This window comes from Lissotriton vulgaris, chromosome 2_1 (assembly GCF_964263255.1).
Source record: "Lissotriton vulgaris chromosome 2_1, aLisVul1.2, whole genome shotgun sequence".
Taxonomy (NCBI): domain Eukaryota; kingdom Metazoa; phylum Chordata; class Amphibia; order Caudata; family Salamandridae; genus Lissotriton; species Lissotriton vulgaris.
The window spans coordinates 659848303-659874300 of NC_141687.1; the positions used below are offsets into that span (position 1 = coordinate 659848303).

The 25998-nt window shown below is 49.2% G+C and overlaps 1 protein-coding gene across 9 annotated transcripts in view; it reads right to left on the reverse strand.

Annotated features, from left to right (window-relative positions):
- PAX6 (paired box 6) overlaps nt 1–25998 on the reverse strand; it is a 49315-nt gene that overhangs the window by 17574 nt on the left and 5743 nt on the right. For 2 of the 9 annotated variants that reach the window (XM_086955834.1, XM_086955831.1), the window contains exons 1-7: nt 21622–21749; nt 21363–21479; nt 17968–18022; nt 10069–10199; nt 9406–9447; nt 9098–9313; nt 7267–7432 (exon numbers count right to left, since the gene is read on the reverse strand). In XM_086955834.1, the coding sequence (XP_086811960.1) occupies nt 7267–7432; nt 9098–9313; nt 9406–9447; nt 10069–10199; nt 17968–18022; nt 21363–21479; nt 21622–21651 (757 nt within the window). In that variant the 5' untranslated portion in view covers nt 21652–21749. Of the gene's footprint in view, nt 1–7266; nt 7433–9097; nt 9314–9405; nt 9448–10068; nt 10200–11540; nt 11613–17967; nt 18023–18845; nt 18953–21362; nt 21483–21621; nt 21750–25998 lie in introns of those variants that run through there. The other 7 variants (XM_086955835.1, XM_086955832.1, XM_086955836.1 and 4 more) reach the window with 6 other exon arrangements.

The window sequence follows — 25998 nt, forward strand, 5'->3', positions numbered from 1 at the left end:
TCCAAACTACTGCTACAAAGTTACAATTATAAGCGCAAAGAGACATGTTGTATCCAGAATCACACGAGTTTATGCTGAACTGCACATGCCAGGCTTAGAGTTCAGGTGTTCGGTTCTGCGCCCAACTTTAGGCACCAGGCCACGCCCTACATATACACACTATACATATCTATAAGAAAAAATGCCGATAGCTTTCTGTTGTGGCCATTGACATTTCATGTTGTTCATTCGAAACATTGTATGCATTTGCTCATTAATTGTCATGCCCAGATTTAAAAAAACGCTTTTTTTTAAAGTGGTATGTACTTTTTGTATTACACTTTGGACCCTGTTGAAGTAGATGTTTCCTTAGATTTTTTTTAAGCGCCCATTACTGAAGCAATCACCTCTAGGCACCCATATTAAACGTCTCACAATCCCGAGAGCGTAGAATATATGGATTGCGCCCCCTCGACCACCCATCCCTTTCTCGGAGCCTGGTGTCTAATGTTTGTGAATCTTCTGATGCAATCATTGCTGCAAACACATATCTAAATAAATGGTTAGAGTTATTTTGCGCGTATTCTTCTGCGCAATAAAGCAAAGATGCGCAAGTATTGTACTGGCATGCCAGTTTCGCATATCCTATGCAACAGGATTACTAACCACAAACCACTTTTACGTCAGTTGTGACGGCTGCTCGGTTGCATACTTTTTTTTAACATTCGCCGTTTGCAGATCGACTAAACTGAAATATGGGCCCTGAAAGCCCCCTCCGCCTCTCCAAACTTCGATATAGAGTTTCAGATATGACGGCAGGCAATTAAGACATCTCCCTTCCAGGCCTCCACAGAAGCCGTGGGAGGGGTTCTGCTCAATGGCCAGTCCCACCTTCCAGTCCTAATCCTCGTAAAGCGCCCTGAATGTGCTCCCCTTTATCCGCAGGCGCCCATCTGACGCCGGCCGAGGGATTTGTGTCCGGGAGAAGGGCGCTGGGGAATCCAGCCATTCGGGGCTGTCCGAACCGGTGAGGCGGAAAACAAGCACAAAATATAGCCACGCCACCGCGGCACCTTTCAGAGACAGGGCTGGGATGAAAACATTGTAGCATCTGCTGAAAGGGAAAGTGTCTAAATCCCATAGAAGCTAGAAGCTTTAGCCATATAAAGAGGTGGGGGTGTAAGCCTCTGTGCTTCTTAAACCGCCCTAAATCGCCAGAGAATGTCTCCCGGATAGAGATGTCTCTTTGTCCTGACAGGCCCCATGCGCCCATTATTGTGTGGCGCTTCTCAGATGGGCACCATATTTGCCCCCCTCCGGGACCTAACCTCGCCTTATGCTTCTGCGGTAATGGACTCTTAAGATCGAGGCCTGCTCGGGAATGGGAGTAAGGAACAAAGAGCCAGAGCGAACATTCCGCTGGAAACCCAAGCCCCCAGGGCTCTCATCTTGCGATATAACCCAGGAAGTGCCGCCATCTTCCACCCCTACGCCCAAGTGTGGTTTCTAGGGCTGGTGGTGGATGTTGTTCGTGGAATGGCGGTGTTAGCTCTGGGGCTCTGCAGTGCACGCGGCGTTATGGTTCAGAGGCCTGTCTGGAGCCACTGCAGGCCTCGCTGGTCACAGCATGCCCCAGTGCCCCTTCACGAGACACCAGAAACAAGGAACAAACGCACGCCACGCTTCCTTTACAAAAACGAATAACTCGACCAGTGCACGTCTTCACACGCGGTTCGATCACATTATCCACGTCTCGGTGCTGTGGGCAGAAGGGTCTCTTCTCTGACCGGATGTGCGCAAACTGGGCCTAAACAAGGGGCTGGTCCTCTGAAGGGGAGCACCCGAAATGAAGGATGTTTGCCTGCCCCTGAGTGTGTTTAGAGGTGTCAATGTTTGCCTGGGATGGCCGACTTGAGGAGGTGTGTTCGGGTCCTTGTGCCAGAAGCAGACGTCTGGACGGGCCCGTGGACTGACCACAGAGACACTCTGTCTGGAAGTGAGTCTGAGCCCGCAGCTTGTTATTGTTTACGTCTTAGCGGAGCGCTTACGCCAGGTGCTGATGTCATAGTAAGCATGGTTGCTCCAACTGGTGATGTCAGGGGGTGTGGCTAAAGAAGCTACTGATGCCCATAGCTGGCAGGGCGACATTAGCTGCTGGTGTCCCAGCGCGTGGCGTGTGCTCTGCCTGCTATCCTGATGGAGTGGGGCTAGCCCCGGTGTCGAGGCCTCAGTATCACAGACGTCACAGGACGTGGCTAACACGAGCCCTCATGTCATTGCTTAGTTTGGACAGACCAGCTACTGAGGTCGTAGCTAGGCTCGGACACAGCCGCCGCTGTGTGCAGGAGCTGTGGTTCGGATACCCAATCGTGATGCATGGAGTGTTCTGGTGCACGCGCTGCAGACAGCATCCTGTGCTGCAGCGCCTCCTGCGGATGGCGTCAGAGTCCTGTAGACGCCCCGCTGCTGGTGTCCTGGTGTGCTGCAGACACCTGCGCTGTTGACACCACGGCCTGCTAAAAGTTATACCGCTGGTAACGTCCCAGTGGATAAGTCAAAGTAATACATGGGCACACCCAATGGGAGATGTCATGGGCTACTGCAGACGTCATAGCACGGTGCGGATATTATGGCTGGCTACTGTCGCGCCGATAGCACAGCTACAAATGTTACACTGTGTGCGGAATGCACCAGTGGGGGAGTGCAGCCGCTTGTGATGTCATACTCTGCTGTGAATACCCCAGCAGTAAAGGCATAGTGTGCTGTGGCTACACCTGCTCATGATCTCATACTGTGATAGGATACATAACTGATGATGTCATACTGTGACGCGGATATCTCAGCTGGTGGTAATGTGCAAGTTTGTTCCTGATACAAGGACATGACGTCACACTGAGATAGAATACCCCAGTTGATGACGCACACTAAGGATGCGGACACGCCACTGTGTTGACTATGCTGCAGACATCAGAGGGCGATGGGGTTACTCTAGCTAGTAATGTGTTACTGTGATGCGGATACCTCGTGTGATGGCGAGGATCATGGGGTATCCGCATCATGTTGCAGATACAAAGTGGCCCGGAAAACGACCCTCAGGACTTCAGGTGCTGGGAGACAGAAGGGTCTGTTCATGTGGCTGTGTGTGCCAGGGGTGTGTCGGTAATATGTTCCGAAATCAGCAAAGCAAGTTTATAGTTTACATCAGCGGAAGAAATATTTAACGAAAACACAGTGCCAGCTATCAATCGTCACTTAGAAAGCATCGTCCATAAACTGCTATTCGAATTCGTTTTATATTATGTTTTTTAATACAGAATCCAATAACTTCTTCAAACGCATACACACCAAACATCATACTTTGCCTGGACTATTCAGCGCAGCGATCTTTCACCCAGAACATGCAGACAAATTCCTTGGAAAGACACCTGTCGTCAGGCACCCTCCCCCAAAATCACGAAAGTTCGTGTGTACAGTACCATAACTCCAGAGCACCCGCAGTCCTATGGACAAGGTGGGCATCCTGCTCACGGACAGCCCTACGCCGATGAACTGGGGGGGGGGGGTACACTTGTGGTCAAACTGCAATCCCCACCTCCCCAGTTGTCCACAGTCTGTGATCCTGGACAAACGCCTGCATCTCTGACCCCTCAACTCCAAAACATCGCGAATGCGAAAAACAGTCAACCCTAAACCCCTCTGTATGAAAAAAACGAGATGTCTGTTTATTACACAATTTAATTCGTAATCTAATTTTCAATTAAATATATGGACCTTCCTTTTGTAGTATAAATAAATAAGCCTCCTTTTCTGCTGTCTACACTATTACAGAACAGGTACCAGGTAAATTTGAAGCTAGTTTAGTCACCGTTGAGGGGCGGACCCCTGAGGCCTGCACCCCTCCGAGCTCTGCACACAGACACCTGGGGCAGGAGGCTGTGTGAGAGTCGGGTGCAGAGACGCTGCCCGACTAACCGAGGGGAGGAGAGGGGGAAGGGGCACGGTAGCTTCATTACACGGACCAATAACAAACAGAGAAATATCTTACAAGAAGCACGTTTTTTCCCCGTTCGCCGAAGTCCTTCTTACATTGTCCCCCTCTCTTTAAACAAAGCACATGTCTAATTGGCGAGCGGTGCCATCTCGTGTCCGGGACTGTCCGGCGGAACCTTCTACAGATGTCTCGTTCAACGAGACGCTTATTCACGGCGCCCTAATGAGCGACAAAGCGTTCTCTAATGAGCAATTACACAGCGACAGGACTGTTCCCATAACAAATTCTTGCGTGTGACAGAAACATGCTTTGTACCAGATATTCGGCATACTGTTACGGATTTTTCCTCTGGAGGGGGAGGGGGCATGACAAAGATTTTTTTTTTTTTTTAGCTGAGTACCACTTTCAAAAACTGACCGTTGCTAAGAGGAAGTCTGATGATCTAAAACCTGCGATATTGCGAACATACATTGAGCCCAAGCTCGAATATATTTCAACCAGTAACCATTCTCTCTATTTCCATGTTTAGTACATTCTTCTACAGCGAGCTCATAGATTTCCTTCCCAGAGTCTGTACTGGTTTGTGTTGTCGCATTGTATTGCAAACCTCATGTAACCTTTCAACAAATGCTATCTCCAGGACATCAAATGTGCGTTGATAGGCAGAGACCCGCTATCCACGCATCCTGTCCTGCCTCCCTGTTGCATGACTACAAGGGGACATTAGAAACGCCATATTTCCCTGTATTTAAAGCATACATTCCACATTTCCTTCGTCCTACTATCATTGGCCCGCGGATAAGCGACGCCTGGGGCCGTCTGGATCTAGAAACCATGAAATCCGCCAATTCCACGAAAAAGGCGAGTGTCAGAAGACGAATCTGCCAATGCGCGAGGCTTCAATACATCACAAGCGCGACGTGCCTTCCTGTGACTCGCCTCGCAGGCGGATAATTCCCCACTTGTAGTGAACAGGCTCATGATACAATGGTGTTTACCCAGCAATCTGTCAGTTTCCTAACCTGTCACACACCCCTCCGTGAAGGTGTCCCTGCGCGCATCTTAATGCGCAGCCCGCACTCGAGCACTGCGCACTCTTCTATTGAAACCAGGACACGACATCGCAACCCCGGATCACCCCTGCCAGCACCTTGGATTTAAAGAACGCATACTCCAAATAATATTAGCTGTGTGTGTGTGTATATAGATACATATATATATATACACATATAATATATATGATGTGTGTATATATATATATATATATATATATATATATATATATATATATATATATATATATATAGACATCTTGTGCATCATATTAAACCGGTTCTACAAAAGCACAGTTCTATAACATGCAAGCATATTTTAACATATTATTATAGCACGTCGTCAGGGATAGTAAGCACTATACAAATGCAATTTCATGGCCAGAAGCATACTTACAGCCCCGACTGATCGCTGCGCTCTTACAAACCAGAGCTGCCATGCCATGGTGAATGCCCATGCACCGAGGCCTTTAGACCATCCGTGCTGGCATGTCCAGGGGCTATCAGAATGCTGCTCTACGCATGTGTGCTCGTGTGCCAGGCAGTGCTGGGTGTGTGCAGCTTTGTGTTATACTGACCGCTCGGTCAGTCGGTGCTGCTGTGTTTTATGTGTGCTGGGAAAGGAACCCGCCACTAACCCGAGCTTCGGTTCAGCCGGCCGCGGCCTGTGTGTGCCCCTGCTCACAAGGAGGGAATAACAAACACACCCAGAGTCTGCAGCGTCTGAGCAGCGCCGAAAATGTGCCCCGCAGCCATGCTGATTGCAGCATCGGGGCTGACAATGATAACTAGGGGGCATTTAGGAGGTGACCTCAAGGTCCAGCGCTGTGGAGAAAGGACACTGCCTGTTGGCACGGGTGGAAATAACATCAACAGGCCACAAACATGGCCGCAACACTTGTGTATTCTGCAGCTGGTCTGAGAAACTCTATTATCTCAACATGACCTATGTATACACCGCAAACATGTTTGCAGAAAACCGTGAAAGCGCTACTTCGACTGGTGTTTGGGGGGTTGGGGGAGGGACAATCAGTGTTACAGTAGCACACCTGAGGGCTCGCATTCATGATGGTAACACCGCCGTTTCATCAGCATGTCTTTTAAGGGCCACTCTTTTTCTGATCGTCATTAGCGATAGAATGATTATCCTCGCGGTTCCCATCTTTATTCTTAAAATGTATCGTTACCGAGTGTGAACCCTCTGCTATCACTCATTTTAGCCCCTGCAGTTATTCTCACTTTATGTTTATAGTTTGTGATTACACTAATATTCTTCTTTTCCTTCTTACTAGCTGTTGTTAGTATCCTCGTGATTATTGCTACTGGTATTGCTGCTATCGGAGTTATTATTTTCGTGGTTATTGTTCCCCCTGTGCTCAGTGTTATGTCAGTTCGGCCCATCACAGTGTCGGACCACGTGTGTTGTTGTGATCTGGTGATTATCATTACTGTTAGTAATGCTGCTCTCAGGATTATTTTATATAGGAGTTGTGATTGATTTGTGGTTATTGTTCCCCCTGTGCTCAGGGTTCTGTTAGCCCGGCCCCTCACAGTCTGTTGCCGAGTCTGGACCCATGTGTTGTTGTTCTGCTTGTGATTATCACTACTGTTCCTATTACTGCTAGTGATGCTGCTCTCTCTCAGTATTATTGTTGCTACGCTGGGCTCACTGTTACACCAGACCGACCCCTCACAGTGCAGCCTACCCAGTGTCTCCGCCCGTGTGGCACTGTTATCCTGGTGATTATCTCTAATGTTATTGGCACTGCTAGTATTGTGCCGCTATCGGTATTATAAATGCAAGTTGTGATTGCCTTGTGGTCATTGCTCACCCTGTGCTCACTGTTGTGCCAGCCCGACCCTTCACAGTGTGTTTCTGAGTCTGGCCACGTGTGGTGATTATCACTCCTGCCACTATCACCATTAGTAGTGTGCTGCCATCAGTATTATAATTGCTGTTTGGGATTGTTTAGTTATTTCTCACCCTGGGCTCACTGTTATTCCAGCCGGGCCCCTCCTAGGGTATCCGAGTCCGACCCCGTGTGTTGTTATCATTGTGATTATCCCTCCTGTTAACATCCCTCGTATTAATGCATCTCTCCGTATTATTGCTGCTGTTGTGATTGTCTTTGTGGTGATTGCTCCTCCTGCGTCGGTGTTATGCCAGTGACCCCTCCCCGTGACCCCTGTCCCCGTGGGGCTCTGAGTCTAACGCCCTCCTGCTATTGCCCCGGGGTGGCTTACCTGGCGTGGGCTGCCCCGGCACCGAGGTCCCCGGGTACCAGCCCGGCCGGGTGCCCCAGGTGCCCGTCTGTCCGTTCAGCATCCGCAGCTTGTCGTACATTCCGTCTGCGCCCATTTGTTGCTTTTCGCTAGCCAGGTTGCGGAGCACTCGGTTTATCGATGACACCTGCAGGAGAGGCCAGGTTAGAGCTCAGGCGCGGGCACCGAGCAGCCACAAGTGACGGATAGGCAGGCCCGAGGCCTGGGGCACGGCTAACCCCAGGGTCTCACACATTCAGAACATGCAAGTGCTGGTCAGGGGTAGCGCCCACCCAGGCTGAGCCGGATGTTTCCAGTGCAACCGCGAACGGGTGTCCACAACCATGCCCTTTCTCTGGGTGACTACAGCCAGTTAAAACATGCCAACCCATGGAGCTCTAGAAGAGTCTTCCCTCAAAAAATATAAAAAGCAGAGATATTGTGTTTATGATGTATATCTGTCTGCTAGTTAATGCACACACGTATTCAAAAATAAAGAAATGCAAGAAATGTGCCACGTTAGGCATTCACACACTCACACTATATATATACATATACACATACACACACATATATATATACATACACACACACACACACATATATATATATATGTATATATATATATACACATACATACATACACACACACACACACACACAGCCGAATTGTTATGAGAAGAAGACAGTTACTACCTCACAGATTGCATGCTACCAGTGAAACTCGGAAGACGTTATATATATATATATATATATATATATATATATATATATATATATATATATATATATATATATATATATGTGCTATTTGAATGATGGGACGTTAGATAAGGTAAGATTTATTTGTATCATGATGCTCTTCTCTCGAAAATCTTTATAAATAGCATATTACACTGTGCACGTCAATATAAATGGTGAATGTTATGCTAGATTTTTGTGTGCATTTTTAAAGGCATATAATAAAAATGAGGATGCAATTAGTTAAATTGGTATTAAAAATAATGATAAAAAAATCTGTAAGACAGTAAAAAATGCGTTTCTCATGTTCATTTCATGTTGTCATTATAAAGTGGAATTGACGTTTGCGCTGTAGTGGTAAAGTAATATGTGTTACAATTCTGGCAATACATGTGTGTATATACAGATATGTGTATATCTATCTATCAATATCGATCTATCAATATATATATATATATATATATATATATATGTGCAACACAGCCAACTTCTTGATGTGATTGTTACAGAGTGCGCATAGTTAGCTCTAGCATTGCGATATTGGTTAAAAGCCTTTATTAAATGCACGAGATTGAACCATATACACAGATGCGCAGAGTGTACTATGCTACGCAGTACGAATATAAGGAGGGGACAAGAATCATGGCTCACTCAAGGCTTTGCGTCTTCTGAGACATGAGACAAGGCCCCTCCCCACAGTCAACAATGGCAGTAAGTAACATACGAGTATGCGCGCGAGTATATATATATATATATATATATATATATATATATATATATATATATATATATATATATATATATATACACATATATACACACACACATACATACATACATAATAAAGTACTACACACACGGGCATTTGTCTTTAGAAAAACAAGCACCATCGCCTTATGAAATCAGTCAGTTGAAAGCCCTCTCTACTTCCTAAACTCCGCCATGGGCCGCGCATTATTGTCTATCATTTTACCTAAATGGGCATGAACCTAGAGACCGGTTTGACTGCCCAGGCCACAGACCTCTGCGTCTGGATCCCTGCTCCCCCACGCACCCCCGCAGCCGCACTCACGCTGGGGATGTTGTCGTTGGTGCAGACCCCCTCGGACAGCAGCCGGTCGCGGATCTCCCAGGCGAAGATGGACGGGCACTCCCGCTTGTACTGCGCGATCTTGCTCACCACCTCGGGGGTCGCCACCCTGGGCTTGCTGCCTCCGATGGCGCGCGGCCGGATGGAGCCCGTCTCGTAATACCTGCCCAGAATCTTACTCACACACCCATTGGACACCTGAGCAGGGGAACGGACAGAAAATCACATTATTAATAATTTCAAGACAATGGTATAATGTTTTAAGTATGCATAAACAAGGACAGGCTTACGTTTTGACTGTCCAGCACTTGGACTTTTGCATCTGCATGGGTCTATAATACAAAAATATACCTTAAATGGTATGAGAACTTACTTAAAAGTTTTCTTAAATTTACATTTGTGGCCCTACAGCTATGTATATATATGTGTGTGTGTTTGAGGCTGTATTCACATTACAGGACACTACTCTGGCAATATTATCCTAGCATTATACCTGCAGCTGTACAGTGATTATGCAAAACTAGACATATATTTGTTTTGCCATATAAAAATACTAAAATACTACATGTGGAAAACAGCTCTAAAATACGCCAAATTGTTTAAATTGTCAATGTTTCCCAACAAATAAAGTCGGCTAAGAAAACAGCTGGACTTAAGTGTGCATAAATCGTAGGTGAAAATGCCATTTCTACTAGACTGGCCATGAAAATTAATGCAAATATAATGTATATAATTTCATAGAATAAGTTTAAATAACTGAAACAGTTTTTAAAAAAAAATAAACTACAAGCATAACAAGCACAAAGCTACAAGCAGATGAAATATGTCTTTAAATGAAGCAGATGAAATGCGTCTCTAAGCGAGCTGGACAGAGGTTCGCGAGTTCGTGCGCTAAAGTGCATCACCGCGGGAGCGCTCCGGGGAGCGGCCGGGAGGCTGCCCCGCCTGTTCACCTGCAGGATGCGGGAGATGTCGCAGGGCCGGGCTCCGCTGTGGGCGAGCTCCACGATCTTCTGGCGGGTGGTGTCGGGCAGCGGCCTGCCGTTCACAAACACTCCCCCGAGCTGGTTGACTCCGCTATGACCTGCAGGCGGGGGCGAGAAACAGACATGGCGCGCTCAGTGACCACCTCCACACACCGGCAGACACCCAGGCGCGACAGCGCTGCAGCAAACACTGAACATGTCTGACTGAAAACACATACTTTAAAAAGTCAGCTCCTGCAGAGTATTAGCATGTCATCCTGGGCTACAGCCTTTCAAAATGTATACAAAAACTGATTTTAAATTATATTGAAATTGAACTAACTTAGCAAACAGAAATTTACCAGACAAAAAAAAACAGAGAGGGTGACAACGAGTTCCCCAACACAAAGCAAACACAGCAAAGTATTACAAAGTATTCAAATATGCCCTACCTTTCTAAAACATAAAAGCCAATACAGTCAATCAATGCAAACTCGAAATTAGCCTTTTCCAAATTAAATACACGGAATAAAAGTCAGCGTCCGGCTGCAGTTCTGCTGCGCGCATCATCCATAAAAGAACAGCAGTATTTTACCAAAAGATAACTACAGAAAGCAGGAGTCGGGCTAGAGGTGGGGTCGCGGCTGGAGAAGAGGGGAAGCGCGCGCTGCCGGATCGATAAAGTCCAGACATGAAAGGGGAGGCGAGGCAGGTGCCTGCGCGAGGGGGCTCCCGGACACCCCACTGCTCCCCAGTCCCGTCCCCCCCGCTCGCCGCCGCAGCCACCGCCCCGACCTGTGCCTGGCGCCGCTCCGCTGCCGAGCTCTGCTGCCTCCTCTCCGGAGCCCGCTGACAAATTGACTCCGGGAGCCCGGGCTCTCTTGCAATAAATAAGCGCCAAATATAGAAGAGGGGGAAAATATGATGAGCCTGCCTGACATTTGTCTTTAAAATAAAGCTCGCTGCACGTCAACTTTGAGGCTAATTTCTGGGAATGGGCGGAAGTCGCCCCGGATCATGCATGGGAGGCTAATTGAGGCGATCAGTCGGAGCACTTGTGGCAGGCATGTCACTTTCTGACACTGCTCCGCGCTCGCAAAGCGCATCGTCAGGACAAATGGGAGCCGGCTCGGAACGAGCCTTTCTGTCCGCATCGGGGTATCACTCAGGCGAGATGGGCCCCGCGCTGCCCTCCGAGGGGCGGCTTTTCGGGTAGCCCCGGGCGCTGCGCGGACACATCCGAGGGCTGCGCGCTGGCGCACGCGATGCGAAGTGACAGCGCCCTTTTTTTTTCTTCTAATTTAACGTCAAGCCGCGGAGGGCTGCATAATAATGTCTGCTCGGGACGTGCGCCGCGCTCGGCCCGCGAAGGCAGCGCCCCGGCCGCGCGCGCTCCAAGTTTGTGCTGCTGCTAATGAGCCATGAACTCGCTGAGCTAGAAAAGGGGCCGCTCCGCGCACCTAGAACTGTGCTGCATGGAATCATGTTCCCCTCTCAGCGCCTCTCCCGGCTCTCTCTCGCTTTTGTTTCCGTCTCTCGCTCCCTCCCTCTCTCTCTTTCTGCTACTTCCTCTCTCAGGCTCTGCCTCTTCTCTCTCGCCCTCCTTCTCTCCTACTTTTTCCCCCTCTCTCTCTCTCTTTCTCTTCTCCTCTCCCTGGGTCTCTTCCTCCACATTTCCCCACTCTCCTCCTCTCAGAATGGGCTGTCTCTCGCGTCTATCCCAATAGCCCCCCCCCCATACCGACCTCCCCTCATTTCTCTGTTTCTTTCTCCCCCTCATCCTCACCAGGTGGCTCACCTTCATTCCACATTTGTCTTTCTTCTCCACGCCTTGCCTTATCTCTCCCTGTCTCACCCCACCTCTCACTCATTTCTTCTTTCGCTTTCGCTCTCTAGTCATTTGTCTCTCTCTGTCTGTAGCTCTCTCCTCATTCTTTCTTCATCCCTTCCTCTGTAACCCATTATCGTTCTTTCTGTTTCCTCCCCTGTCTGTCGTTCTCTCCTGCGCACCCTCTCGTTTTCTTTAACTCTCCCACCTTCTCTTCCTTCTGTGGGGCCCCAGTCCGCTGCGCTCTCCACACTCACTTGGTTTTAAGATCTCTGTGAATTCTTCCGCTTCTTGCCCTCCACCCAAGGCCTGTCTTCTCCTGTCGCCCCTTTCTCCTCCTGCCTCCACACATCTACACAACCCTCACAAATTTCATGTTTGCCCTTGTAAACGCCCCTCCCCCCACCTCACCTGTTCTCTTTCCCTTCCTTGTATGTTCTGGCGCCTGCTCTGATTATCTACCTGGGTCTTTCTGCTTCCACGTTCCTCTCTACCCCCCCCCCCCCACCTGCCTCTCGCCCCCTCCCTCCTTCCATCGCGCCCTGTTTGTCCCTTCTCGGTGCCCATTTACCTTCATGCCTCAATGATAGTACTCTCCCCCCCCCCAATCCTCGAGCCCCCCCTTTACCCCGCGAGTCTCTCTTTCCGTTTCCTACTCTCTCCCTTTCCACCAATCACCTCCCGCATACCTATAGAGCGCAGTGAGGCGAGGCCCCGCTTTACAAGCACATTTGTCAACATAAAAGCGACAGGCCGGGCCCCGCCTGGAAGTTTCACTTAGGAGGTTAAGCCTCAATCATGGCCGCGGTCCCCGGAGAGGGGCCGGCTCTATCCGCGCGGTGATTATGCGCAGTGTGCTCTGTTGCTGCTCCCTAATAGGGGAACATATGGTGTCAATTTGGACGCCCTGCACCATATACACTCAGGAGTCATTAGCGCGAGGCCTGCGGAGCCGGCAGCGGCCCCGGAACCACCCGGGCTGCACCCTCAGGAGGTGTTTAGAGGCTTGCAGGGCCCTGTGTAGGAATTCACGTGCACACATTGTTCGCACAGGCGTGTGCAGAAATCTACGTGTGCGCAAAGTGCGCGCTCCATATACGTATATGTATATAAGTACATGGGCCGCTCGGGCAAGTGATACAGAGAGCCCGCCCTGGCCGCACGCCTTCTACTTGGGTTTACCTGGGCCGTGATCATGAATGCACAAGCAAGCATCGTACGTGGGCCACCAAACAACGCACATGAATACACATGCATACATTGCACAGGGGGTCACCTAGCACTTGTGCGGTAATGCGAGTATACTAATTGTACAGAGGGCCACATGTACCTTGTGCACGCCGCGCTATTCTAGAATTCACGTGCATGTACACAAGGGTCACGCGGACACGTTGTACAGAGGGATGAGCACGTGACTGACGTGTACATTTTGGACAGAGTTTGCCAATGCTTATTTAGGAACTCACAAGTATGCACCAACTATTGGGGTGGGGCTGCAGCAGGTGCATGCTGCGCACAGGGACCCAAGGCATGTGTGTATGAATTTACATATGGACATAAACATACTATCAGGAGATTAGAAGCCACCCTGTGCGCTCCGCAGACGGAGTGGGACACGGAGGTGCGTCAGGCAGCAGTGTGCATACGGATGCTTAGCAAGCACACACACACGCTCTTGGGAAATAGGCCACGTTCACGCGGCGCCTACACCCTGTTCTCTTTCACAGACGAGATTTCACAGTGTAACTTCATATGCCTGCGTACATACGAGGAAAGCGAGAAAGGACCACGTCCGCACGAGGCCCGGCCTTTATTCCTTTATTTCTGCTTTAACACAAACTTACTTGCAAGCGTCACTTTCATGGGCGCCACTACTTATAAGAAACTCGAGAAAGAGCCAAGTTCACCTAGCACCGGTCTGCCTTATGTTTTTCTTTAACACGCAAGTTTTCACTAGTGTGCATACATACAAAAACCACGAGGAGCCACCGAAGTGTGGTTGTGTGTACTATTTCTCTCCTGCTATCTACGGGTGAGTGTTTGTGTGCGGTTGACAGCAGTAGCTGTGTCTCCTGTTCAGACAGATACTACGAGAACATACATTCCTTTTTGTATACACGAAAACACGCGGGCATGAAGACAGGCACATACAATACTTGTGGCGATGCTCGGCAGCATCTGGTAGGAGTAAAACAACTCGTTCAGACCGCGACCAGCTCGGATATATTTATACATTTTTCTACTGATATATATGGCCCAATACACCGAGCTATTGCAAGAACTTCCCACACATCTAATACGGGTTGTTCTTTTAATGCAGAGGGAACGTCTGTTGGCGCCATACATTCAGGAGTAGTGAATATAAATATATATATATATATATATATATATATATATATATATATATATATATATATATATATCTGTTTACATAAATATCCATCTCTCTGTCAGCTTGATTAAAGATATATCTATCCATCTATAATCTAGATAAATTGTGTATCTGCTGTCATTCTATGCATGTTACCGTGTATATAATTATGGACATATTCAGTCATACTAACATACATGTATATATGCACACCAATATCCAATATTTACTGAGCACTCCTGCACATGTATATGCACACAGACATGTGTATGATTATAAATCTCTCTCTCTCTCTCTCTCTATATATATGTATATATATATATATATATATATATATATATATATATATATATATATATATATAAATACATACATGCCTGTGTGCATATACATGTGCAAGAGCGATCAGTAAATATTGTATATATCCATTGTTGAATGTGTGGAGTGAGCATCATTCACTAGAAGCGAATATTTGAGCGGGAGACTGAAGCTGACATCTCTCAAAACTGATAGTAAATACCAGATTATAATTCACGCACCCGTACATAATGTTTATGCGGTTGTATTATTTTTACATGTGCACATTTTTTTCGTGCCAACCGACGACATTTAGCGACCTCCAGGATGCATTTCATACTATGTCTCTATAGTTCGTTATACATAGTGTATGACCTGGTGTTTTTTTTATGTTTGAACAAAAGTTATTTATTCAACACCGAGATGCAAATTATACGTTGTGCTTCTGTATAAAAGGTTCCTGCATACTATGGTATTTATTAATGTGTAGATGTTTTAACTAAAGGTATTTAACCTACACGTGGGTGCATATTATACTCTGTACTGCCGTGCTTCTGTATCCATGGTTTTGGGTCATGGTATGTTTTAGTGGTTTAACAAAAGGCATTCAACAAACACCGCAAAGCATATTGTAATCTGTGCTTCTGTGTGAATAGTTTATTCCGTGGTGTTTTTGAATGTGCTTATGCCACAAGAAAATGTATTTGCAAGGAGTTGAGCTATTGTGAGAGTCGTTTACCATAGATAGTATCACATGCAACCTTGAAACAGTAAAAGGCGCTTCCTTGTCAGTGTTGCTCTACTGCAGTAATAAATTCGATCTTGACCTTTGCACTATAGTAATAAATGTATATTAGTGCCTGCTTTAAATGACGTGTTACCGGCAACATTTATTTTCACTGTCCCGCTGGGTGTGTGTATATATTTACATGTGCTCACAAACACTTTTGGAATCATTTGAACAGTTAAAAGTGCGTGAATACCCCACGAAGAATCCGAAAGAGCCCGTGCTGACATATGCCTGCTTTTTAGCTAACATTTTGCTTCTGTTTTTATTAATTAGTATCACTAATGAGATAGGACCAGACTCTAGTCTTCCTGGGTTTGTGGGTCTTTTGTGCTGTCGTTTTACGGCTGTGCGTATGATGTCATGCACTCTGGGCCCGTTCGCACGCTGAGTATAAACAGAGAGAACGGACTCCAGCTTCCTCTCACATCTGCAGTAGGATGTCTGAAAACTCTTGCTGCTGGTGTTGTAAGTTTAGTGCTTGATTTGTGCCGGTGGGCCCACAAAAAAAATCATTTCTGTGTACCAGCACTTGTTTCCCCCCATCAGGTTTGAGCCAAAGCATAAGAGAGACAAACACAAAAGAAGAGAAAAAGACAAAAAGCAGTAACAAATAAAGCAAGAATAAAAGAGAAGCTGAAAGAGTGAGACACAGGGACAGAAGCGTCTGGTGGTGAATGTGGAAGCAAGACTATACAACCTTGCTATTCTCACCCCGACGCTGGATAGGGACTGCAGAGGACGTGAGAACAAGACTTTACCCCTGCCACTGATTCTTTTACAAGCTATGCCCCGCCAGTCCTCCTGCGAGCTCCGGGCCCATGTGCAGGAAGTGTGCACGCAGAGAGGGGCACCGTGCGGCTTCGCACACCTGCAGGGCCCGCCCGAAGCTCGCAGGCCCGGCAGCGTCACCTGTAAGGGGATCCCTCGCCAGTTATTGTGTTTGCTTTGCCTCTGCAACGCGATATTCTTATTTTTCCCGCGCAGAGCTTAGTCTGCCAAGGAGTGGGTGCCGGCAGCGGGGAGACAGAGTTAAAACCCCACACGAAGGGAGGCCCGGAGGAACCCCCGGCGCAGGGTGGCAGGAGAGGCTCTATCTGACCTTTACAGGGCCCCTTGAGCCACCAATACACAGGGTGTCCGCGGTATGGGCACACTCGACCGGCCAGAAAATGAAGTGACCTCACACACATTTAGGAGAAAGAGGTGCGCGCGCACAGGTCCTTATGCGGGGCAGCGCAGTGCATTGTCCACGTGTCAAGTTTATTTTCGAAAATAAATTTTCTAAAAATGCCCGTTTCTTGGAGGCTAAGGCTTTACATGACCGATAAGAGGCGCAGTATTAAGGCACATGTATGTTGCCATTGTGTTACTATTTTACCACATACACAAGACCTCCATTTGTAGTAGGCAGGCACCCTTTTAGAAAAAAACAAAACTTCTAATACCTCTTCAGTGGAGGAGTTCGAACTGCACATAAGTTTAAAACAAGACAACTGGCAAATGCAGATTCCACAGTTGTGCCACAGAATCTCGCTCTGGGCTTTCCCACTGGTTGGCAGGTGTGCCTCGCCGCCCCCCCCCCCCTCCCCCCGGACCCCTCCTTACATTGGCACTTCCCATCTTCATACTTGTCGCGGGGTCCGAGCCAGGGCTGCCCCTGCCAGACCGTACCATCGAAATATGAGGCAGTAAACATGGATTTTGAAGCAGAGTAAACATGTAGGCACAACAACTTTGAGGCCTGTAAACTTTTACACCGGTGTTCCAGACCGATAAACACTTAAACCAGTAAAGTTTAACACTCGCAAACTTAGAGGCCTGTAAACATTGTAGTCAGTAAACACTGGTGGCATTACATTTGCAGAAAGTTAACCTTAGGGGAAGTGAACTTTTAGGAGTGTAAACATCCAGGCCTGTAAACACAGGCTTGCTTTCCAGCATGGTAGAATTCCAGTTAGGGGAGACCCCTCCATCCTTGCAGCTCCCACTCTGTTCTTAGACTGCTTATATACATTTGTTTACAACTCTGCACTGTCAAAGGCAATTCACGCACAGCCCCTCCACCCCCAAAGGCTGCCGCCTCAGCCCTGAGAGACATGTGCCCGCTGCAAAGCAAGCCGCACGCCATACCGGGCCCGTGAACTTTTCACCTCACAACACTCTTTGAAGGAAAAAAAAAACATAACCGCCTAAACAAAGACAACCTGTGCTGGGAACATAGCTGGGCCACTGAGTCAGGCATAATTACAACGACTTCAGGTTAGGGAGCGCCCTCTTGCAAATCTTCTGCGCATCTCCACGTGTTAACCTCAAAATGCCCGGAAGACAAAACGCCAAGTGCCTCAATTAAATAACATGTCGGACGAAACGTCACTCCACGGCTACGCGTGTTTTTACTCTGTTTGCACAGACACATATCTGCCCATATTAGACAGTTCTGCAAGCCAACTGGAAAAATCCTTAAACACACACGCCCTACCCCAAATACTCCATGCATTCTGTCAAGAATATCAAACAAATACTTTCAGCCAAGGATGACTGTTTTTTTAGACATTTTAACATTTTGGTAATTGATCAAGAAATATAAAATAGATAACTTACTGTTCTGCATGTTGAACTGCTCCAGCGCGATCCCCTGTGTCTCCCTTATGTAGTCCTATTAGTGACAAAATAAACATGTTTTTGTTATGTTGACGACAAGTGTCAGCTTCAAAAGCGCATCTCAAGTGTGAGTAGTTGATTTTTCAAAATATTATTATTGTTAGTCATGTAGATACTAGTTGTTTATCTAGGATTAATAAAATTGTATTTTTAAGGCGGTTGAGCTTGCACCACTCAGCACGTGCAGTTCAGACCCAGGCCCAGGCGGGGGCTCGCGCCCTCCTTCCCTAGTCCCATGGCCTGATTGCACGAGAAGCAGCAACAGCAGAATAGCGCAGCGACGTTTCCCTTTTTGCACTTGCCTGAAATATGGGGTGGCTGTCTTGTCATGCAATTAAAGGGCTCACACATCTGCTTGCCTCTATTTAAAGTCTTCCCTCTAGGACAAAACAAAAAAAAATGATATTAAAAGAAAAATACCTTCCCCCTGGGACTAATAAAAAAATGCAGCGTAAAGTCTTTGAACTTCGCATAGCACGCTACGGTGGGGCGGAATGAGGCTGGGTTAAAAAAAAAGTTACTTAGATTGATTTAAATACAAAAATAACTATAGGTATAAAAAGACTGTGGTGGAAAACTCTCGAGGTTCTAAATTATTTTAAGCGGGTTGGGCTTGTTTCTGGGAGTAGGATATGTGTGTGGGGGGGGGGGGGGGCTCGCGCGCGCCTGTGTGTATGCTTCAGTGGAGGGGACGGTGCAGTAAGTGCAGTGGTGCCCACTCTCTGGGCAAACTTTGCTGTCTCGCGCGTGGCCCCGAGCGGGCAGGCAGGCCCCTGCCCGGCCGGCACATCTCTCGGCGCCCCTCCTTCCCTCCTCACCCGCATGGCTGCCGGTCCGCGGTGCTCGGAGTCGGCCCCCTCTCCGCTGCCGGGTCTTTAGCTCCTCGCTGTGCAATGACACACGCTGGCTACCTCGCCTCAGTGCTCTAAAAAGTAGAAACAGGAGGGGGTGAGAACTGCCCCACAAAGGCGACAGAAAGCGAACAATAGCCTCCTTTCTGCCTCCCCTGCCCAAACCCCAGAGAGCACCAACCCCGTCTCCCCCGAGCAGCAACACGGCCCCCAAAAAAGCGCCCGGCACCGGGGGCCCCCTCACCAGGCCACAGAGAGGTCCCTGCCCGGGCCCACAGTGCCTCGGGCCTCCCCCCACCCCCCTATTTCTCGCAGATAGAAAAGTAATTTCTCGTTATAAATATCTGGGGGTAATTGTGTTACTGGTGCGCGTTGTTAGGGGTTGTAAAAAAAGATACAACAGCCCAGCGGGGCGCTCAATTGGGAAGAGACAATTGTAAGAAAGGGGCCCATTCAGGCGGGTTGCAGAGAAGAAGAGGAGGCGGTGAAGTCATGGTATCGTCCCGGCCTTCATTTTCTCTCCTCTTTTGGAGAGAGCAGTAAGAGAATACCCATCCCCGTTTCCTTTGGGCCTTATAATGAATATTAATTTTTCTCTTGCTTTCCGCTGGTGACGGGCCTCGCCGTTAGCTCATTCAGCAGCAAGCAGCCTTTGTGCAACTCGAGTAAGTAGTTTGTAGCCGTCTGAAGACGAAATAAACATCAGGCGGCGCTTTCTTCCCCGCGCGCCGAGCCCGAGTGATAAACATTTACAGCTCTGACAGCTACCTGAATATCAACAGAGCAGAGCTTGGCAAATCGGCCTCTCTAAACCCCAGCCCAGCTCCTCTCCGCGGTTTAATATACTAGCCACGTCCTGGGAGGATGCACGCACCCCGAGAGCCCGTCCACTCGAGCCAAGACCATTCCTAGCTTTGTCTCGCACCAGAAACGAGAAGTTAGACTACAGCCACAGAACTTTGCCAAACCCTCCTCCACCTACACGTGTTTTATTTGGAATAGCAGGCTGTCTTTTACTTTACCGGGATCACGCTAGTTTTTCAAGCCTGGAGTTTTGCTTTCTGTTGTGAAACTTTTCTAGTAAAACTTTTAGCAGGGAACTGAAAGTGCAACGAAACACGCAAGGGACCACCGTTGAAGCCAAGAAAATTCTCACAACGTCTTCGTACAATGGTTCCAGACAAAGCCTGCGGGGTTATCTTGTTTTATATTTTGTTTACGGCCGGTGAACACTTCTCCGAGTTTTCGTCTAGCCGCAAACAGCACAAAGTTCGTGTAAGCACAAACGTTAATGGCAAGGCTAAATCATTCATGAATTGGGTGAATCGAAGCCAATCTTGTTTTATTTCTGGCATAATCTTTTTAATTAACTGAAGTTTTGCTTTCTTCATTTTTACAGTCACGGTCGAAGGCAATGAAAATTGTTTTAAAATGTGACCGTTAATACCCCCGAGTAAACGGGTTGTTTAGTGTCTCATGAAAGCGTTTCATTTCTCGAGAATATACAATTCTAAACAAACATTTTTGAATGTATTCTTATATTTTAAATACATGTCAATTTTAAATACATGTCAATTTGCCTCATTTTCTAAATCAGAATTGTGAGTTTTCAACGGACGGAAAGAGAGTAAACAAGCCAGTAAGGAAAGTAAACTTTCCTCTTCCTGTGTGTGTTTGTTAAAGTTGGTTTGTATATATTAGCTACTGCTCATGGGAGAAAGCTGCTCACCCACTTTGAGGCATTCAGACCCAGACATAAAATAGCATTCACTTCTGTGACCAAATGCACTTTCATGGTGAATACACTATCGGAAAAATATTAGAAGAATAAGTGATAAAAGTGCTCGGACCTTGTTTGTAACTGCCTTGAGGACTTTTTCTTGAAAGACAACTTATAGAGAGGAACTATTGCTCTCAAAATGCCCTCAGAGGAGAACGTGGGCAATTTTTCCCACGTGCATAGTGAGGCAGTTTAACACACACTGTCTGCACGTGTTTGTTTACATGCGGATGTCTTGAGGTGGGGTGCCAGGTTCGGCCAGTTCTTCAGTTTCACAACAGCCCCCACGTAGACCCCCACCTCCACCCGATGGGCCACCATCCCTACGACCCCCCTCGTGGCCTAACAGGATTCCTTTCGCCTCTGTAGTCTCGTGGACACAGGTAAGTACCCAAGTGTCGCCCTCTACAACAGACCACTTCCACTCCACAACCCAACACCTCAAGGCCATCATACAAAAGGTACCCAACGTGAAAACAGGGGGTGTGACAGCTTCAACGAGGCCTTCGACCATTATGCAACGCCGCCTGCAGCCTCTCCCCGGAGATCTGTCTCCCAAGTGCACCCCCAGAAGCCGCTGTCACCTGTCCTCCACCTGTCTTCAGTGACCTGGGCAGGTGGAGCTGCGCACCCCATGGCCAGGTCCGAGCCCCCCTTCCCTCCCCCAAGCCCCACAGTGCAGAGTGGGCAGGAAAGGCACTCACCTGTGCGAGGCATGCTGTCCCGGACTGCACTGGCAGCGGTGCAGCGGGCACGGAAGCGTGGTGCCTGCTGCCGGTGGGTATAGGCGGCTGTGCCGGTGCGGAGCGGAGGCTGGGTTCCTGGGAAGGAGACAGAGATTGACAGTGAGGAGTGCTGTCAGGGGGCTGTGTGTGTGCAGCGCGCGCGTGTGCGCTGTGAGTGAGTGTGTGTGTGTGTGCGCGCGGAGGGGCCGGGGGCAGGGACTCTGCCGCGCACACGCACCTGTGCTGATTGGCGGGGGCTGGAGTGCATGAGTGGCGGGGCGCCTGTGCTCGCCGCCTCGCCTCCACCGGCCCATTAGCCGCACCTGACCTCCGCCTCCGTCCGCAGCCGCGCGCGCTCCCCCTGCGCCTCGGCCGGAGCGGGAAAGGGGGCGGCCCGGGGCTCGCGCTGCAAACCCGCTAATCACTCGGCACATGCAAATGCTCTGCGCCGGCTCGCGCGCCGAATATTGCTTTATGCAGAGCGCTGCCAGCGCCTCGCGGGCGCCCATTGGCCGCCCGGCTCCTCCGCCCGCATCAATTGGTGCCTCCGCCTGAGTGTGGCTCCGGTGCTCGCCGGAGCTGGCTGCCGGCCCCAGTGGCTGGTGCCACGGGAGCGCCGTGGCACGGACCCCGGGGGTCGGGCCACCCCAGAGTGGAGTTTTGTTTATATAAACGCACCGGCTTCCCACAAGGTGGCAAACGCTATCCGCTCTATGTCAGAAAAATGCAATGGTAACACTGCCCCAGAAATGGGCTCGCCTGGGTAATAAGGATCCCCCACTGCAAATATGTGGGGTTTGCTTACCCAGCCATGCTGGCTGCTGTAGGAAGAGTTTGTGTGGGGGTGGCGGGATTTGCATTCAAACAGCAAGCCCCCCATAGTCCCCCCCCCCACCCCCCGCCGGCCCTGACAATAGAGATAAACAAAACAACATTCACATGTAAAAGGCGTAAATATGTGTAAGACAGGCGCTTTGTAAACTGTGAATCGCCCTGAGCCATCCAAGCTTGGCGTGTAACCCCCTCCGCTGCCCATGGAGGGGGGAGAGGCGGGGTGTAGGGGGCGAGGAGGGGGGGGGCAGCCGGGCTGTAAAGTGCAGAGTAAATACACACTCCACTCTGTGTATTGAGTGTGCCGAGGCCCTGCAGTGTCCTTGAAAACTCTCACACAAACTTTCCCCACGTGCCGTTTGTTGACCAAGAGCTTGCGTTACCTCTTCACAGCTTTCCTGATCCAGAAACGACGACTTTCCCTTTTCAGACGCGAGGAATCTCGATTTTTTGTTATAAACGGAGCCTGCCCCTGACTTCAGTAGGCGGGTCCACACTGCTCTGCTGCCCCCCCCCCCACATTGTACCACCACGGATACCTGGAGCCCTCGGCCCTCCAGGGGTGTCAGAGTTTTATTTGAAGTAGGCGCCTGGCCTGCCTGCTTTGTTCCCTGATAGTTGCTGCTCTGCAGAGCCAGGGCTGCCGAGGACCCGTGGAAAGTTAGTCAATGAGGCTCTTGTGATGACCACACACCACAGCGTCATTTGTTGAATGTCCGACTATTAGGGCACACCTCAGTGCACCCCAAAGCCTCCCCCCGGCGCATGCACTCAGGGTTACACAGGGAGCACCAGTCCGAGCCGAGGGTGTCCCATTCGCCGCTTCCCAAAGGCTGCCGGCGGGGCGCTCGGAGGCGAACCGAACAAGTGTGCAGACAGACAGACAGCCAAAAGCGGACTTTGAAGGCGGAGAAGGTAAAATGAAGCCATTGGACGATACACTTGACTTCTCGTGACATGTGAAAAGTGCTAAAAGTCAGAGCTCATCAATAAAGTATCCTGGGGGTGAATGGGGGGCCCTGACAGGCGTTGCATTCTGCAGCTCAGTACAATGAGGAGACAAACGACCCTGCCAGCCAGCCTGGCCGCCACTGAAAGGGCCTCTCAATGGGAGCCGGATAATGAGCCGCGGGACCGTCAAGCGCTGTCATGCCGGCCCCGGAGAGGGCTGGAACCGCCGGCCCCCTCCGGGAGATGCCGCCTAAACCACCAGGGGCATCCAGAGACCCCCAGAACTCCCTGGAATAACACTCGCAGCCCTCAACCCAGCCTGAAATGATGACCCCCAGAGACGAAACAATAACACCCGGGAGATGCGCCTCAGGCCCCCCCCTACATGACACCAGCTGACCCCAATGATATAAACATGCCCCCCAGAGCTCCCTCTAATGACACCCAGGAGTTGCTCCTCGTGGCGCCCCTAAACCACAAGACGCATCGGGAACCCCCACCCATAACAACTCCAGGTACCCCACAGACAGCTCCCTCCAATAGCAGCTGAGATACCCCCAAAGCCTCCCCAATAACACACTGCAGCTCCCCCGCACCCTCTTGTGGCTACCTGTGTCTTCCACTTTGGGGTGGTGCATTTGGTGGCTGTCAGTAACTTTGAAAGGCTGGTGAGGCTGGGGCCCAAGCCGGCGACATACGACCGATGCCTCCCCATCTCTCTCGCCTCCATAGAAGCCCTCTGCCTAGCGTCTCCCCGGGTCACTCCGCTTCCGGAAACCACTGGCACCCTGGGGAATGTGACAGGCTGAGGGACAGTGGGCAGCACACTCTGGGGCCCTGTCTTAGCAAAGGAATGAAGGGCCTGGATCGAGCAATGTACCCTCTAAAGTACTTTCACCCCCAACAAGCCCCCACAAAACAAGCACTCAGCCATACAATCTCAATTAGTCAGACCCCCACCTGACCGACCAGAGACTCACCCTGACACCACCTAGTCACACACCCCAGGCAATCGGCCACTCACACACCCATTACCTATACTCATCTTTTTTCACACACTCAATCAGAAACCACCCATCCGAATGCACTTACTTCACACACACACACACCCACACTTTTACTCATACACTCAGTCAGAAACCACCGACCTGTGTACTTATTTTACCCACTCACACACACTTTACCTATACTCGTCTCTCTCACACACTCGATCAGAAACCACCCACATGTTTACTCATACACTCAATCAGAAACCCCCCACCTACATGTATTCACTTACTTTACCCCTCACACACACTTTACCTAAACTCGCCTCTCTCACACACACACTCAGAAACCACCCACATGTTTACTCATAGACTCAATCAGAAACCACCCACCTACATGTACTCACTTTACCCACTCACACACACTTTACCTACATTCTCCTCTCTCACACGCTCAATCAGAAACCACCCATCCGAATTCACACAATTCACCCACACACAAACATGTTCACTCATACACTCAACCAAAAACCACCCACCTATATGTACTCACTTTACCCACTCACACACCCTTTGCCCATACTCCATCACACCCTCAATCAAAAACCACCCACCCGTATGTACTCACTTCACACACACCATTAACCCACACTCCTTCACACTCAATCAAAACCACCCACCTGTGTGTACTCACTTCACACACACACACACCACTTACCCACACTCCCCCACACTCAATCAGAAACCACCTACCTGTATTTACTCACTTTACCCTCCCTCCCCCGCACACTGTTTACCCATGCTCCTTCACATACACAATCAGAGCTAACGTGTGGCTCACTTGCCACCCGAGAGACACCAATAACAAGCCCCCTGCTCTCCGAGTCGTGCTCCGGCCCAGCGTCCCCACGTGTGTCCAGGGAGGCCGGCGCGGCCTGCTCGCTCCCTCGCCCTTCCCGCCGGAGTCATTTGAATGCAGGCCTCGTCCATTAGCATTCGTGAAATGCAGGCGCATCAATCACATCACCAAAAGAAATAAAAACCCTTTGCAGGTTGTTTAAAAGACACGCCAAAAGGGCCGCTCGCAAGAAACAGCTGCAAACCTCCACTGAAATAAACCCCAACCAGTGTAAGCCCCACTAAAATCTGTTACAGTCGGTGAGATGTTAAATTCAGGCGATCAGAGCGCCTAAGACACTTGGCTTTTCGAAGTTACAGCGCGAGAGCATAGTGAGAGCCAACACTAACCGCACTAGCGTACAGCACAGCAGCTGCAAGCAACCACGCACACACAGAAAGCAGAGTTCAAAGTACCAACCTCTGTCCTCCAGGGAACACACTCCTTCGTCCCCAAAACAGCAGCTCCACAACTTTTCACCAAAAAGCCCAACGCCGCCTGGTTCCTTGTTTTTTTTAATAATAAAAAGACGAAAATAATCTCCGTGTGTTTGAAGAAAGTATCTTGAGTACAGAAGCAAATTTGGAGGAGACGGAATACATTCAACGACGGTCCTTTTCAGCAGGAAAAAAAAGCCAAGTCCTTTGCAACATGGAAATCAAAAGAAGCTTTTTTGCACCCGTCCAAGCTTATAGAAGAGCAAAAGAAAAGGTGGGAAAAAAACTTTGATATGCTCTCCAGGCAAAGGAGAAAAAAATCTCATATATTATTTGTACAAGCGTCAATTAGCCACCGCTGGGATTAGCAGTGTCTAATGCCTCGGCTCCGAAGGAGCACTAATCACGGAGCTATTTCGCCTCAGGGCACAGTGGGCTTTGTGTCCCCTCCCCAAAAAGTTTTAACTAAAAAAATGATAAAGAGGAGGGGAGGGTGAATGCCTCTGACGTCA